The sequence below is a fragment of the Scyliorhinus canicula genome, chromosome 2 (genome assembly GCF_902713615.1).
Source record: "Scyliorhinus canicula chromosome 2, sScyCan1.1, whole genome shotgun sequence".
Lineage (NCBI taxonomy): Eukaryota > Metazoa > Chordata > Chondrichthyes > Carcharhiniformes > Scyliorhinidae > Scyliorhinus > Scyliorhinus canicula.
This window is the reverse complement of record NC_052147.1, coordinates 143761606-143779009: the sequence shown is the minus strand read 5'-3', so window position 1 is coordinate 143779009 and position 17404 is coordinate 143761606. Positions and strand designations below refer to the sequence as shown.

At 47.3% G+C, this 17404-nt stretch overlaps 1 protein-coding gene and 1 pseudogene across 5 annotated transcripts in view; both read right to left on the bottom strand.

Moving 5' to 3' along the window:
* ccnyl1 (cyclin Y-like 1) overlaps positions 1–17404 on the bottom strand; it is a 125535-nt gene that overhangs the window by 20188 nt on the left and 87943 nt on the right. For all 5 annotated transcript variants that reach the window (XR_005459075.1, XM_038787313.1, XM_038787320.1 and 2 more), the window contains one exon: positions 1193–1359. Coding sequence is in view for 4 of the 5 variants with exons in the window: in XM_038787313.1 (XP_038643241.1) it covers positions 1193–1359 (167 nt within the window). In the remaining variant the exon portion in view is untranslated. The remainder of the gene's footprint in view (positions 1–1192; positions 1360–17404) is intronic.
* On the bottom strand, positions 12292–13464 carry LOC119958842 (annotated as a pseudogene).

Here is a 17404-nt window from a genome sequence, read left to right as displayed (position 1 = left end):
TTGTGCATTATCAGCAAATGACTCAGAGCCACTTTCACCAGGATGATAACAGAGAGAGATTTACTAGGGAGGGAAAAACACACATACAAAGGCCTCGGCCAGTTGCCATGGCAACAAATGGACTCTCAGAATACCTTGCTGTTATCATGTCAGAGGATGAGGGCCCTTGAACCTGCAGAGGCGCATTATTGAAAGGCTTTTAACAGGAAACTGCTCTTCGTTATGCAACAACCTAATACATAGGTAGCATATACTAAGAGTGCTGCACTTTGCTGCTCTTGACATTCTGCGGCCATGGAAGCTGTACAATTTTCAATGAGCTTTATTTAATAATTATCTTAAAATGAACCTCAACGTCCACTTACTCTCATCTTTTACAAGGTTCCATTTTGAGCGAGACTGAACAAAGGCACTAATGTGAAAGACAGACTCAACGTTCCTTTTAATTCACTTGTCATTCACTCCAATAATCACAAAAAAGACCTCAAGAGGCAGCTTCTAAAAATCGTAGCAAGTAAATAAAGCTGCAGCATCTCACTAAGATTTGCGGCAAGTTTTCCTCAGTGATGCTAGAGTGTGACTCCCGAATGTTCCTGAGAATAAGCAAGGATCATTCGTCCAGTTTAATTCCCAAACATTGAGAAATCACTTCGTACCTCTGAATGGACTGCTGGTCTTAGTAAACATTGTCTAGCACCTGGTATTATATCACCTTCTCACAGATTACACCTAAAATGTGCCATATAGTGAATTCTAGGGCTTAATTTAAAGAAAAGAAAAAGTAGGGTAAGCAAAAGGGGATAAATTTAAAAACAATTTTTTTAATGTAGCGGGCTGCTCTGATCTGGAATGCACTGCCTTAAAGGGCAGAAGCAGATTCAATAGTAACTCAGAAAGGATATATACTTGAAAAGGAAAAGTCAGCAGGGCAATGGACAAAGAACAGGGAGTGGTAGCTCTTGCAGAGAGCTAGCAAAGGCATGATGGGCAGACTGATCTCCTCTGCTCGATGATTCTACCTATGCCTTAAACTGCAACACAAGTTTTAACATGCTTCTGCACGAATCCCTTTAGCACAGCACCAAGCTGTTTGCTACTTTCAGTTGAAAATGAGAGCAAAAGATAAAAGTTTAGGAGAGCGCTGTAAAGTGAGCTTCTGACAGGTTTAGTAAAGGCCAACACAAATACTTACATATCCTCAACTGTCATGTCTTTCAGGATCTGGCAATAGTCCACATTCCAGACAGCCTGATCATCCCAGACCTTGGAAGCAAGGAGGATGGCACCCAGCACAATCCGTTTCCAGTTACTAGGACAGATATCGATCTCAGCGTATGTCAGCAACCTTTCTAGGTAAACCTGCAATAAGTGGTATTCAATCCAGTTACTATGTTACATGCAAACAAGATTGACAGCAAAAACTTATCACACATAACAAATGCCTTAAATAATACCCAGTTACCTCATTCATAGGGTGGTCGAGGAGGGTGTGGTCAGAGGATGGGTGGGGGACTGCCAAAGTTGCCAAAAGGGTAACAGTTAAGTAGTAGTGCAGCAGACAAAGTGGACAGGGATAGCTAAATTCCTACACAGAGTGGAAGCCCCAAGCATTTCCTTGCAGCAAGGGTCATCTAGGTTATCCTCATATATAGATGTGGCACTCAAGTGCACTACTGCACCACACCTGAAATCATAGATGGTGTGCACAATTCTAGATTCTCCCCTTTCAAGGTGTGGTGCAAGAACAGCGTCCAAGACAAACTGATCTGCTCTTGCAAGTTTCTTGGCAGAGCCCTTAGTACACGAGGACTGCTGTAGCCAAGGAGTGGTATGCATGCTTGGTTGTGTAGTGGTGCATGGTGACCTAAAACGGTTAAAGAAAAAAAAAAGTATGAAAATAAAATGCTACATCATTGTGGAACTCCGACACATTGTACCATTGAATGATGCAAATTTGAGGCTGCATTCACAACAAACCAACTTCCTTTAGTTGCGCCATTCATAGGTAGCAAAGAGAAGATCAAATACAGGGAAGGCAGGGAGAAAGAGGAGAAATTTAAATGCTTACAACAGCTTCAAGCGATGGGGTACAAAAAGGCTGGCCAGAGTGTTGACCAGGCTTCCTGGCCCAAGACAATAAAATATAAACGAGAAATATAAATACATTAAAATAAAAAAGGAGTCAGTCACCCCAAGCCAATGTGCTCTGCTCAGCTGCTGATTGCATTGTTGGAATGTCAGAGACCTGAATATAAATCAATGCCCCATTTCTCAGCTTCAGATAGTGCACCACAAGTAGTAGGCGACAGTGACTTCAATATGTTAGATTGTACCTTCACACCTTTTTCACGTCACCCACTCCCTTTCCTGTACCTTGTTCCCTTTCTTCTCTGAAAGTGATAAATTTCCTCTTGGGACAAAGCTCGGTGTGGACCAGTAACTTTATTCTATCTTGACTGCATGACCTTTCTTCAAGTAGAAGTGTAAAGGCTCCAAACAGCAATGCTGAAGATCAGGTTACCAGTCACCAAGTGAATTCTACTACTAAGTTAATGAATCAGTTCCTCTGCCAACATTCTTTAAAAAAAATTTTTTTTTTAAATGCCCAATTCTTTTTTTTCTCCAATTAAGGGGCAATTTAGTGTGGCCAATTCACTTACCTTGCACATCTTTTTGGGTTGTGGGGGCGAGGACCACGCAGACACGGGGAGAATGTGCAAACTCCACATGGCCAGTGACCCAGGGCCGGGTTCGAACCCAGGTCCTTGGCGCCGTGAGGCAGCAGTGCTAACCATTGCACCACCGTGCTGCCCTTTCTGCTAACATTATTAACCATATTTTGGAATATTGTGGAGAATTCTAATTATGGTAATATTTTCAAAGCACATTTCAGAGATGGGTCATTGTTTCTCTTTCCCACCATGTGCTCAGGAAGGATTCCAGAAATTACTATGTGTTTACGTCCAAGGGCCTGTACTCAATACAAGAGACTGGAGTGGACCATATGGCCCACTCAATATGATCATGGGTGGTCAAACCCCTTCAGAATCTGGTATGTTTCGTACTCCAGAAATGTAGGCCCAATTTACTCCGTCCTGATCATAAAGCGGCAGCGGAACGGTGGCAGTGGTTAGCACTTCTGCCTCACAGCACCAGGGACCCGGGTTTGATTCCAATCTTGGATGACTGTGTGGACTTTGTACATTTTCCCCATGTCTGTGTGGGTTTCCTCTGGGTGCTCCGGTTTCCTCCCACAGTCCAAAAATATGCAGGTTAGATGGATCGGCCATGTTAAATTGCCCCTTAGGGTGGGGTTGGAGGAATAGGGCCAGGGATTGGGCCTGGGTAGGGTGGTCTTTTGAAGGTTCGGAGCAGACTTGATGGGCAGAATGACCTCCTTCTGCACTGCAAGATTTCTATTATTCTTTTTTTAAATATAAAATTTAGAATACCCAATCCACCTAATCTGCACATCTTTAGGTTATGGGGGTGAGGCCCACGCAGACACAGGGAGAATGTGCAAACTCCACATGGACAGTGACCCGGGGCTAGGATCGAACCCGTGGGGCACCAGTGATAACCACTGCACCACCATGCTGCCTTAGATTTCTATGATTCTAAGACAACCGTTCCATTCTAGGGACCAATCTAGTGAACCTTTGCTTTATTGTATCTAATGCAAATTTATCCTCGAAGGACTGAATGGTCTACTCCTGTTCCCAAGTCCTATCTCTCCTTAAATTTGGGCACCAAAATGGCACACTGTACTCTAGGTGTGATCTCACCAAAGACCTGCACATTTGTGGCAAGACTTCTTTATTTCTGTATTCCATTCCTCCTTGTAAGAAAGGTCAACATACCATTTGCCTTTCTACTTACTTGCTGTGGTTTTTATTAATTTTTTTCATGGGATGTGGGTGTCGTTGGCAAGGCCAGTGTTTGTTGCCCATCCTTAATTGCCCTTGGATTGAGTTTCTTTCCTTCAAGGACATGAGTGAACCAGATAGGTTTTTACGAAAACAATTGACAATAGTTTCATAGTCAACATTACTGAGGCAAGCTTTCAATTCCCAACTTTATTAATTGAATTTAAATTCCACTAACTCCAATAGTGGGATTTGAGCCTATGTTTCCGGAGCATTAACCTAATCCTCTGGAATACTATCGCAATGACATTTTGTTTATGAAAAATATTTTATTGAGGCATTTATATCATACATTTTAACACAATAGACAACCCCAAACCAGCCAACATGGCTGACATAAACACCACCCCAACATAAATTCCCCACCAACCTGCCCCCACTTGCCTCCTCTTTTTATCCCACCCCTACTGACAGCTTAGTTCTTTCCAAAGAAGTCGATAAACAGCTGCCACCTCCAGGCAAACCCTACCATCGAGCCCCTCAGGGCAAACTTAATTTTCTCAAGCATGAGAAACCCGGCTATGTCACTCACCCACACCCCCGACTTTGGGGGCTCAGAGTCCTCCCATGCTAGCAAGATCTGTCTCTGGGCTATCAGGGAGGCAAAGGCCAAGACATCGGCCTCTCTCGCCCCCTGGACTCCCGGGTCTTCTGACACACCAAAAATCACCACCTCTGGACTCGGGACCACCCTTAACTTCAGAACCTCTGACATAACGTTGGCAAACCCCTGCCAGAATCCCTCAAGCTTCGGCCAGGCCCAAAACGTGGACATAGTTCGCGGGCCCACCTGCGCACCGCCCACACCTATGCCCCACCCCTTCAAAAAACCTGCTCATCCTGGCCACAGTTGTATGTGCCATGTGGACCACCTTAAAATTATACATGGCTAAGCCTGGTCACGACAAGGATGCATTAACTCTCCTCAGGGCATTCTCCCATTACCCAGCCCTAAACACCCCTGTAATGATATGTATATAGTCAGGTTAGTGAAGGGTTAATTATTACATCTCTGTATACACTAGAGGGCGTTATCACTTCTCTATATTTAAGTCAGACCCAAAGGGAATTAACGCCAGATTTACCTCTCAGAGGGAAGTAAGAGACTCCTGTGTGCTCTGTTTCACAGAGACATGGCTCACCCCCGCCTCACTGGACTGTGCCATACAACCTGAAGGCTTTTCAATTCACCGGACGGACTGCACGGCGTCATCAGGCAACGCGAAGGGTGGAGGGGTGTGCCTCCTCATCAACTCCTCCTGGTGCTTGGACGTGGCGACCCTGGCGACCTACTGCTCCCTGGACTTGGAATACCTGAACGTGAAGTGCCGTCCATACTATCTTCCACGTGAGTTCACTACAGTCATTATCACAGCGGTCTATATCCCACCCCAGGCACAAGTGAGGAAGGCGCTGTACACAGTTATAAACAACTACGAAACAGAACACCCGGAGGCTTTGTTCATCGTGGCCAGAGACTTCAACAAGGCCAATCTCAAGAGTGTACTGCCATAATTCAACCAGCACATCTCCTGCCCCACCAGGGGAGACAACACTCTTGACCACTGCTACTCAAAAATCAAGGGCGCCTACCGTTCCATCCCCGACCGCACTCCACCGCGCGCCCCCGCCCCCCCCCCCCCGAGGATCCCGGAGGCCGTCCGCGGTGCCAGGCCCCGTTGGTAAGGAACCTATGCCCAATTTACGCCGGCGGGACCTGCATAGAGCGAGCGGGACTTCGGCCCATCGCGGGTCGGAGAATCACCGGGGGTGCCGCCGCAAGCGGCCGCTGACCAGTGCAGTGCTATTCCCGCCCCTGCCAAATCTCCGGCGCCGGAGAATTCGGCAGCCAGCAGGTGCGGGATTCACGCCTCCCCCCGGCGATTCTCCGACCCAATGTGATAGAGGCTGCACATGTATCAGGTGTTAGCTGTTTAATGGTGAACATTTGGAAATTCCATTGGACTGTGCTCCTTCTCCCGGCTTACAAGCAGAAACTCAAGCAGGAAAATCCAGCCAAGAAGGTTGTGCAGTGCTGGTCTGAGGAGACAGAAGAGCTCTTACGTGACTGCTTAGAGACAGTAGACTGGTCCATATTTAAGAACTCAGCGACCAACTTAAATAAGTATGCCACCACCACCACAGACTTCATCAGCTGCGTGCCAAAGTAAGCAGTACGTATGTTCCCCAACCGGAAACCATGGCTCAATCGCAAGATTGACTCCCTACTGAAGGACAGATTTGAGGCGCTCAAGGCAGACGACTCTGACCTATACAAGAAATCCAGGTACGACCCCCGCAAAGCCATCCGAGATGCCAAGAGAGAATATCAAACCAAGCTACAGTCACAGACAGACTCTCGGTGGTTGTGGCAAGGACTGAACAACATAACGGGCTACAAAGCAAAGCCAAGCAGTATCTCTGGCAGCAGCGCACCCCTCTCCGATGAACTCGATGCATTCTATGCTCAGTTCAAGCAGGTAACCAACAAACCGCTGTTGAGTGCCCCAGCAGCCCATAATTCACCCATACCCACCATCACAGTTACCGAAGTCAGATCGGCCTTCCTGAAAGTGAACCCTCGGAAGGTGACGGGCCCGGACGAGATCACTGGTTGTGCACTCAGAGCCTGCGCGGACCAGCTGGCAGAGGTGTTCGCGGACATCTTTAACCTGTCCCTACTCCACTCCGAGGTCCCCACCTGCTTCAAGAAGACCACCATCAAAGAATCAGAAGAACCAGGCAAAGTGCCTCAATGACTACCGTCCGGTGGCCCTGACTTCAGTCGTAATGAAGTGCTTAGAGAGGTTGATCATGAAGCGCATCACCTCCATAGTCCCACACCTTGATCCACTGCAATTCGCATACCGTTGCAACCGGTCTACATCAGATGCCATTTCCCTGGCCCTACACTCATCCCTAGAGCATCTCGAAAACAAGGACTCCTACATCAGACTCCTATTTATTGACTACAGCTCCGCCTTCAACACCATAATCCCAGCCAAGCTCGTATCAAAGCTTCAAAACCTAGGACTTGGCTCCCCAATCTGCAACTGGATCCTTGATTTTCTGACCAACAGTCCAAAATCAGTAAGAATGAACAACAACACCTCCTCCACAATAGTCCTCAATACCGGGGCCCCGCAAGGTTGCGTACTGAATCCCCTACTCTACTCCCTGTACACACACGACTGCACGGCAGAATTTGGTTCCAACTCCATCTACAAGTTTGCTGACGACACAACCATAGTGGGCCGGATCTCAAATAACGACGAGTCAGAATACAGGAGGGAGATGGAGAACCTAGTGGGTGTGGTGCAGCGACAACAATCTCTCCCTCAATGCCAGCAAAACTAAAGAGCTGGTCATTGACTTCAGGAAGCAAAGTACTGTACACACCCCTGTCAGCATCAACGGGGGCGAGGTGGAGATGGTTAGCAGTTTCAAATTCCTAGGGGTGCACATCTCCAAAAATCTCTCCTGGTCCACCCACGTCGACGCTACCATCAAGAAAGCACAACAGCGCCAATACTTCCTCAGGAAACTAAGGAAATTCGGCATGTCCACATTAACCCGTACAAACTTTTACAGATGCACCATAGAAAACATCCTATCGGGCTGCATCACAGCCTGGTATGGCAACTGCTCGGCCCAGGACCGCAAGAAACTTCAGAGAGTCGTGAACACCGCCCAGTCCATCACACGAACCTGCCTCCCATCCACTGACTCCATCTATACCTCCCGCTGCCTGGGGAAAGCGGGCAGCATAATCAAAGATCCCTCCCACCCGGATTACTCACTCTTTCAACTTCTTCCATCGGGCAGGAGATACAGAAGTCTGAGAACACGCACGAACAGACTCAAAAACAGCTTCTTCCCCACTGTCAACAGATTCCTAAATGACCCTCTTATGGACTGACCTCATTAACACTACACCCTGTATGCTTCATCCAATACCAGTGCTTATGTAATTACATTGTATATCTGTGTTGCCCTATTATGTATTTTCTTTTATTCTCTTTTCTTCCCAGGTACTTAATGATCTGTTGAGCTGCTCGTAGAAAAATACTTTTCACTGTACCTCGGTACACGTGACAATAAACAAATCTAAATCCAAACCCAAATTCTGGGTGTAGCATAAGGAGAAAGCATGGAGACTGCAGGAGAAGATGATTAGATTGGACAGAGTTAACACAAGGTTAGATCATAGCGTAGTTAGTGACTATTTAGATTATTGAATACTGCTAGACAGAATCAATATTACTTAATTATCTGTAGCTCAGTAGAGTGTGTGAACTTCATTTAATTAATAGTATTATAATAAATTAGTTTTGTTTCAATCTTTTGATTGGTGGATTTTTTGTCAACAACTTATCGGATCATTCCGGAATAAAAGACAAAGAACACAACATATTACTACGAATGGTAATATAATAACTCCGTTCACCCCGCCAGGTCCAAGACCATGTGTCCTCCCCCCACCCTTCACTTTCCTGATCTCCCTCGCTGCCACCCGTTTCCTCAATTGATGCGCCAACATCCTGCTCGCCTTCCCCCATATTCGTAAACCACACCACTCGCCCTGGAAAGGACAGGGGACAGGGCTGAGATAGGGTGCTTTTTCAGAGATTCAGTGCAGACTCGATGGGTTGAATGGCCTCCTCTGCACTGTTGGGATTCTATGGAAGACGGAACAATTTTCAGGTTGTTCCTGAAAGAGTCTCTTTCCAAAGGTCTGGATAGAGAACAGCAAGTAACCCTAATAACTTTCTTTATTTATGAGTGAATTTTCAACTGTATTGGGTTGCTTAGTTGGAATATACGTATAGTGAGTTAAAGTTGTTTTTTTAATTTAAGAATTGTTTAAGGATGGCACAGTGGTTAGCACTGCTTCCTCACAGTTCCAGGGACCCTGATTGAATTGCGGCCTTGGGTGACTGTGTGCAGTTTGCACTTTCTCCCCTGTCTGCACGTGTTTCCTCTGGGTGTTCCAGTTTCCTCCCACAGGCCAAGATGAGCAGGTTAGGTGGATTGGCCATGATAAAATTGCCCCTCAAGTGTCAAGGGATGTGCAGGTTAGGTTGGTTTACAGGAATAGGGCCTATGTGGAGTGCTCTTTCAGAGTCGATGTAGACTGACTTGATGGGCTGAATGGCCTCTTTCTGCACTGGTGATTCTCTGGTTAACTGTTAATTGCAAAGCTATTTCTTTGATTTTGATGCAGTTAACTCTGTGTTTAAATTAAAGTTTGTTTTAACATAATAGATCTATTGGCCAGTGTCATCACTCCGAGGGTGAAGTATCCTTTCCTCACAATTTTGCAAATTGTTTGGGATTCTCGTCTGATATCCTAACAAAAGCTGGCCCTGGCCCGGTATACTGACAATTGTGGCACTCAGAATTAGACACATCAGATGGATTTGTGTAGGTTTAGCAGGCTTTTGTACTGAGATGCAGAGGGATCTGTGTCCTAGTGCATGAATTGCAAATGATTAGAATACAGACGCAGCAAGAAATTAGCAAAGCTAATAGAATGTTATAATTTTTTGCAAGGAGAATTGAATACAAGAGTAGGGAGGCTATGTTTCAGTCATACAGAGCATTGATGAGAGCATATCTGGATTATTGTGTACAGTACTGTGTAGCCACCTGGGATGGCCACGTACCGATTACAAAATGGACACTTTGCAAAGAATGCAGGGAAAATGGACAACACTGAGAAAGCAAGCAGGTGCAAGGTTTGTCTGTTGATTGGAGCTGTAGCTCCCAGACAAGACCGATACTTACCATACTAATGAGCCATCTCCGGGGACAAAAGAGTAACATTTAGGTAAACGATACAAAGGCAGACACCCCGGCGGCAGAGGAGACTAGAACAAAGCAGGCCAACGGCCACCTAGTGCTCGCCCAGCAATCAGGGCACCCACCCCTTTATTGGAAGAAATCGATAGGAATGATCAAGATGCGGTCCAATTAATTGGAACCAAGTTCAAGGCCCGCCCAAAAGCGCACAAAGCCCCTTTTGGGTATAAGAAGGATCCCCCAAGAGACTCGCTCTCTTGGCCTTGGCTCTCAGCGAGGAGAGACCTGCCTAGCAGCTGCACCAGAACAAGCAAGTCCAAAGTCAACGCATGCTACGAGACAGACGCTCCTAGCTACTATTCCGTACCAGCTCAACCCAGCAGCCTCAGAACCGGACAACGGCCATTGTTCCTCTGACTGAGTGGGCACCCGAAGCTAAGTATAAGTTTTAGTAGTAGTGATAGTTTAGTTGGTAGAGTTTTGTGCATGAGTATAATTGACTGTGTGTAAATAAATAAGCATTGATTTCGAACTTACTAACTGGTGTATCGAGTCTTTGATCAGTATTCGGTTTTGAACCTTGTGGCGGTATCGAAAGATACCTGGCGACTCTTGAGCAAACGTAATTAGAATTAAGGACGGCGACCATATTAACCGTCATAAACAGAGCCAATTAAAGAGAGAACACAACGAGCAACAACTGGTCTCCTTATTTAAGAAAATATGTAAATGCATTAATTAGCACTTCACAGAAGGGTTTCTAGATTAATACGTCAAATGGGCGGGATGCCTTTTGAGGAAGGGTTGGACAGGCTAGGTTTGTATCTTATACATGATCATGAAGGCCATGATCTTATTGAATGGCGGAGCAGGTTCAAAGGGCCAAGTGGTCTACTCCTGCGCCGAATTAGAAAACTCAGATGCATTGATTTTGTTATCATTTCAAGTATATAAGAGTGGCCGCCTCATGCAGAGTCTATTCATTGTTGGAGGTTTGTTAGCTCTAGCTATTCTATTTAAGAAAAAAGGAAAACTTCACCACTAGGTGGTAATATTGCTTTCCTGCAGTGCATTATATTTGAGCTAATATTACATACATGTCTGCCAACTTGCACTGAGAGTCTGGACCATTTAGTTTAATTTACACTGGATTTACAGCAGACAAACAGGTCATTTGGCTCCAGTGGTCCATACTAGTTCCATTCTACTTCACATAACCTTTACTTAACTGCTTTGTTGGCTGTCATAGAATCATAGAATTTACAGTGCAGAAGGCCATTCGGCCTATCGAGGAACCCGGAGGAAACCCACGCAGACACGGGGAGAACATGCAGACTCTGCACAGACAGTGACCCAAGCCGGGAATCGAACCTGGGACCCTGGCGCTGTGAAGCCATAGTGTTAACCACTGTGCTACCGTGTTACCCTTAAAAGATTTGTGCATGAGCACCCCCAGGTCTCTCTGTTCATTCATCTTGAATGGTCTCTCATTCTTTCCACCTTCAATGAAAGATCAAAGGTTTGTTGTGCGATGGACACTGACCGAACACTGAGGGGTGGGTGCTCACTGCTCTTCTCTGACTGGTGCGAATGGGATCTTTTGCGACTGCCTGGGAGGGTAGACAGGACCTTTGTTTGGGGCCTTGTCTGGGACAGTCACCTCTGGCAATGCTGCGCTCCCTCAGTTTTGCATTGGAACGTGCGCTCAGGACTCTGGCTTGGGCCCACACTGCCTTCTTGCTGAGAGATGAGAGCTGCCATGTGCGACCGCTAACACCTAGACAGTAGGATGGAGACGGAGCAAGGAGAAACTGCTGTGTGGGGGACGCAAACTGTTATTGAACAGAAAGGGAAATTAAAGAGGTGGGCTGCCACATAGGCAGCGGTTTAAAGTGCTGCATATGAAAATGATCTGCAAATTATCTGTTAGACAGAAGGTGATCAAATTTGCTTGTAAAGAAGTCTAATAATACAATAATCTTTATCAGTGTCACAAGTAGGCTTACATTAACACTGCAATGAAGTTACTGTGAAAATTCCCCAGTTTCCACATTCCGGCGCCTGTTCGGGTACACAGAGGGAGAATTCAGAATGTCCAATTCACCTAACAAGCACGTCTTTCTTGACTTGTCGGAGGAAACCGGAGCTTCCAGAGCAAACCAACGCAGACACGGGGAGAACAGGCATCCTCCGCACAGACAGTACCCAAGCTGGGAATCGAACCTGGGTCCCTGGCGCTGTGAAGCACCAGTGCTAACCACTGTGCTACCGAATTAAGAAAACATTTCTTTACACTGTGTAGTTAGGTTGTGGAACGTGCTACCACATGGGAGTAGTTATGGTAAATAGTAAAGACCAATTTAAAAGGAAGCTAGGTAAGTACAAGAAGGAGAGAGAAATAGAAAGATATCCTGACAGGGCCAGTAGGATGGAACTAGATTAGATGGGTTGAGCCAAATGGTCTGTTTGACTGCTGCAAATCCAACGTAAATTAAACAAAAACAAAACCAATTACAATAAATGGTACAGATTCACGGGTGCAGGTTGGCAGACATATCTGTAATTTTTTTTTCATTTACACTGTCCTTTATTTTCTTTAGTTACAGTAATTTAAAAAGATCAGTTGGATAAAGTGATTTTGTCCCATCAGCATGGAATGACACTAAGTTTAGAGAATGATTGTGGTCACTTACAATGGTCGCTTCACAACCCAAACTAGCAGATAGATACCAGATTGGTCCCCCATAAATAGGTGTAACTTAACAGCCCATGAATGTACAAGATATGTTACAAGTACAACACTGGTTCTCGCAACATTGACACCTGTGACCATTTAGACATACTTCTTGAACTCCTCATACAAGACTAGCACAAAAGCACCATCCATGCCTCTGAGCACATTGGACCAGGCACCCTTGAAAAAAGATCAGCCCCCCTCATCTCGAAGGATCTTCTTCCAGCAGTCAAGTGTTCCTTTGTACATGATATCAGCTCCTCTCCGACCAGACTGCATCATCATACAACGGCGAACGGTGTCAAATGGATAGGAAGTCGCACCAGCAACAGCTGTTACAGTCTGAGCTATCATCCAACTGACCACAATGTGGGTGTTCTTGGGATCTGGGAGCATTCCTTTTGCAGTGTCATAAATGCAAATGCGCAGCTCTGTAAATGATGATGCCTTGTACAGATACATTGAAGCCCTGGTACAGCCCCCTGAGGCCATCCGACTTGAAGATCTTGGTAAGACAGTTAACCAAACTTGTGAACTCTCTCTCTGCTGAAGACTTCCCAACTTCCCAACATCAGCAGCCAGACACATTCGGGCAAAGTCAAGAGGATAGACAAAGCAGAGTGATGTAGCACCAGCAGCACTACCAGAAGCCAAGTTACCAGCAAAGTAACACCAGAATTGTCTCTTGTCAACACCACTGAGGGAAAACTGTTTGTACACATCTTTGAAAGCAAAGTTGAGAGCCTGGGTGGGGAAGTAACTGAGCACATTGGCCAAATTACCACGCCAGAAGGACATGAAACCTTGCTCTTTTGAGATGCGTACAACACAGTCAATGATCCCTTTATATTGCATCTCTACTGTGATCTGTTTGTTTGCATGTTGCACCTACAGCAGGAGCGTCACTCTCTGGATGGGAGCCACCGTCGTCTTGGAAATTGCAGCAGCCACGCCGCCAGCCAGGAAGTCCTTACCAAAACTTATAAGCTTGTCGGTCGCCATTGGTCATTTTTATATTTCATAGAATTTACAGTGCAGGAGGCCATTCGGCCCATCGAGTCTGCACCGGCTCTTGGAAAGAGCACCCCATCCAAACCCACACCTCTACCCTATCCTTGCAACCCAACAACCCCACCCAACACGAAGGGCAATTTTGGACACTAAGGGCAATTTAGCATGGCCAATCCATCCAACCTGCACATCTTTGGACTGTGGGAGGAAACCGGAGCACCCGGAGAGAACCCACGCACACACGGGGAGAAGGTGCAGACACGCACAGACAGTGACCCAAGCTGGGAATCCAACCTGGGACCCTGGCACTGTGAAGCAATTGGGCTAATCACTATGCTACCATGCTGCCCTGATTTCTTGTTATTTTAAACGCTTGGGGTATTTTTTTTTGTAAATTTGCTTCGCTTCCTTTATTTTCCTCAACCAGCTTGGAGCGGAGCCCAACACCCAACTTTTAAACTACTGCCGCCGCCGACAAAATGCCATATATGTAATTTTAGCTTTAATATACTGCAGGGAAGCAATATTACCACCTAGTGGTGACGGGTTTTAAAATAAAAATACGAAAGCAAGTATCTCCATCACATGCCTCAACACTCAAACCTCAAACTGATGGACTCAGCAGGAGTCAAACAGTCTTTACTCCTCAACATATAAAAATCAATGCATAGCTTTACAAAATAAATCCAAATATATTTGGATTCTGACAGAATAGAATCTTTCAGGCCATTCAGGCCATCGAGTCTATGACGACACTTTGAAGGAGCAATCTAACTAGTTCCATTTTCTCTTGCTCTTTCCCCACAGCTCTGTAATTGTTTCCTTTTCAAGTTTATGTCCAATTCCCATTTGAAAGTTGTTACGGAATCTGCTTCTGCCACCCTTTCAGATTGTGCATTTCAGATCATTCCAACTTACCAAGTAAAATAATTGAGTATTGTTGAAAAAAAAGGTATGCTCGCGAAGCTTTTCATCTTGCACTCATCAGGACCGATCGCAGGGAATGGGAACAACAATTTATACTGCAGGAGAGGAGAGTGCTGATTGGTTGGCAAGTGGTCCCTGCTAGATTCTCCATGGCAACACCTGGACTGATCAGAGTCCACTTACCAACTAATCAGGATGTGGAGGTGCCAGCGTTGGACTGGGTGGGCATAGTAAGAAGTCTTACAACACCAGGTTAAACTCCAACAGGTTTGTATTGAATCATTAGCTTTCAGAGTGCAGCTCCTTCCTCAGGTGAGTGAAGAGGTGGGTTCCACAACCACATATATAGACAAAGTCAATGATGCATGGCGATACTTTGAATGCGAGTATTTGCAGGCAAGCAAGGACGCGATTCTCCAATACCGCGCGGCATCGGGAAAGCCGTCGCGAACTCGGCCGAGTTTCACGACGGAGTCGGAGGCCACTCCTCTCCCCCTATCGCCCCCCCCCCCCGGGGGGGGGGCGAGATGCGGTGTTTTGAGATACTCGGCCGCCGGGCCTTGACGCTTGCGTCAAAGCGGCACGCTGAGAATGACGCGATGATGGCGCCTAAGTGACATCAGCCGCGCATGCGCAGGTTGGCCGGCTCCAACCCACGCATGCGCAGTTGCCGTCTTCCCCTCTGCTGCCCCGCAAGATGTGGCGGCCTGATCTTGCGGGGCGGCGGAGGGGAAAGAGTGTGTCTCTTGGAGACGCCGGCCCGACGATCGGTGGGCACGGATCGCGGGCCAGTCCCCTACCGAGCACGGCCGTGGTGCTCGATCCCCTCTCCGCCCCCCACAGGCCCCAAACTTACCTTTCGCGCTATGTTCACGCCGGCAGCAACCAGGTGTGGTTGCCGCCCGTGTGAACAGGTCGGGAACGTCAGGCCGCTCGGCCCATCCCATTCTGCGACACGCCATTTTGGGGGGGGGGGGGGGGGGGGGGGGGTGGGAGAATCGCGGGGGGTGCCAGGGCGGTGTCTCGTGATTCGCCTGGCCCTCCCGCGATTCTTCCACCCAGCATGGGGAGCGGAGAATCGCGCCCCAAGTCTTTACAGGTCCAGATGGAGCGACTGGAGAGAGGGATTTTTTCTTTTTTGTAAAATATTTTTATTCTCCATTTTCACATTTTCTCCAGAATTTACACCCCACCAACAAGCAGTAAATGGTAACAAATACAAAGTCAATTTCCTTATCAACAACAACGATCCCATCCTCCCACCACCCCAAACAACGACCCACCTGACAATATAAACATCAACTAGAACAAACCATCCCACGGTTGGACAAACAAAGGAGAAATAAAAGAAATAGGAATTAGGAATCGCCTATGGTCACCATTAACCTATAGAGTCCCTCCCACCCCCCTCACCCTAACATTCAATGCCATCCAATCCCTGAAAGAGTACCGTAGATGACACCCATGCATTGCAAGCAGCCCTCCCCCCGGCTCCTCCCCTCCACTTCCTCTTACAAAAATCCTCCCCCATACTTCCGTTCCTTCCTCCCATCTTTCCACCCCAGCTAGACTCATCGGGCCCTATTCTGCCAGGCTCCGATGGCCGCAGCCCCTCTCCCTACTTCACTCCCGTTCACTGGCCGGCTTAAACCGGCCAGCATGGAGGCCCCCTCCCAGGTCTCTTTCCCCCTTGCCCAGTCCCAGGAAAACCAAGAAATCCCCTTCAGCACATAAACACTCAAGTTCCAAAGAACCCTCATTGCAAATGAAAGTCCCCTCTCTTCCCTTGTCCAAGTATACACAACGTTAGCTCATTTAGCACATACACCCACCGCAGTGAAAAAATAGTTACATGAGGCTACATCAGTACATGACCACTTCTCAATTCAGCCACAGTCCTTCTGCCTTCGCAAACTCCTCTGCTGCTTCCGCCGTCCCAAAATAAAAGTCCTTGGATTTGTAGGTCACCCTCAACTTAGCTGGGTATACTATGCCGCACTGCACCTTACTGATGTACAGCATCTTTTTCACCCAGCTGAAGGCAGCCCGCCTCCTCGCCAGCTCCACCGTAAAGTCCTGATATATGTGTATACCAGCTCCAGTCTACTGCAGCACCCGCTTCTGCTTTGCCCAGCACAGGACCTTCTCCTTCACACTGTACCTACGAAAACAGTCACTACACTTTGCGGCTCACTCTCCTTTGGTACAGGCCTCCATGACCGATGGGGCCGATCCAGTTCATATCGGGAGGGATCGTCCCCCTCCCCCAATAGCTTCGCCAACATCGTGGCAAAATACTCAGTTGGCCTCGGGCCTTCCACTCCTTCGGGAAGACCCACAATCCTCAGATTCTGTCGCCTGGATCTGTTTTCCAAGTCATCCCCTTTGGCTCGCAGACCCTCGTTGATCTTGATCACCTTCCGCATCTCCTTCCCCATCGAGGTAAATTGATCGCTGTGCTGCAATAATATCTCTTCCACTTCCTTCAGCGCCTTGCCTTGCTCCCGTACCTCCGTCACTGCGTTCAATACCACCGCCCTCACCGGGTCAATCGCCTCCTCCAACAGCACTTTCAATACCGGCCCCAGCTTCTTCCTCATCGCCTCCATGTGTTTTGTAAACTACCTTTCGAGTTCCGCGGGCATCACCTTTGTCATTTCTTTAGCCATGGGCAATGCGGCCTCCCCTGGTGCCCCAGCCTCCATTTTCTTTGCCGTCCCCGCGGTGACCTTTCCACTCCCTGCCGGACTTTCAGCTGTTTTTTCCACAGCCTTTTTTTTTTTACTTGTGCTCGACATCCTTCTTCATGGTGCCTTCTCCCTGCTTATTCCGCCTCTGTTACCCCTGGGACCGGGCATTAGACCCTGAAAATGCCGTTCCTGAGTGGGAGCCCACCAGTGTGCGGCTATCTCCCGCCTGCTGTCACCGGAAGTCCCCGACTGGAGAGAGAGGTAACCCCAGGTTAAAGAGGTGTGAATTGTCTCAAGCCAGGACAGTTGGTAGG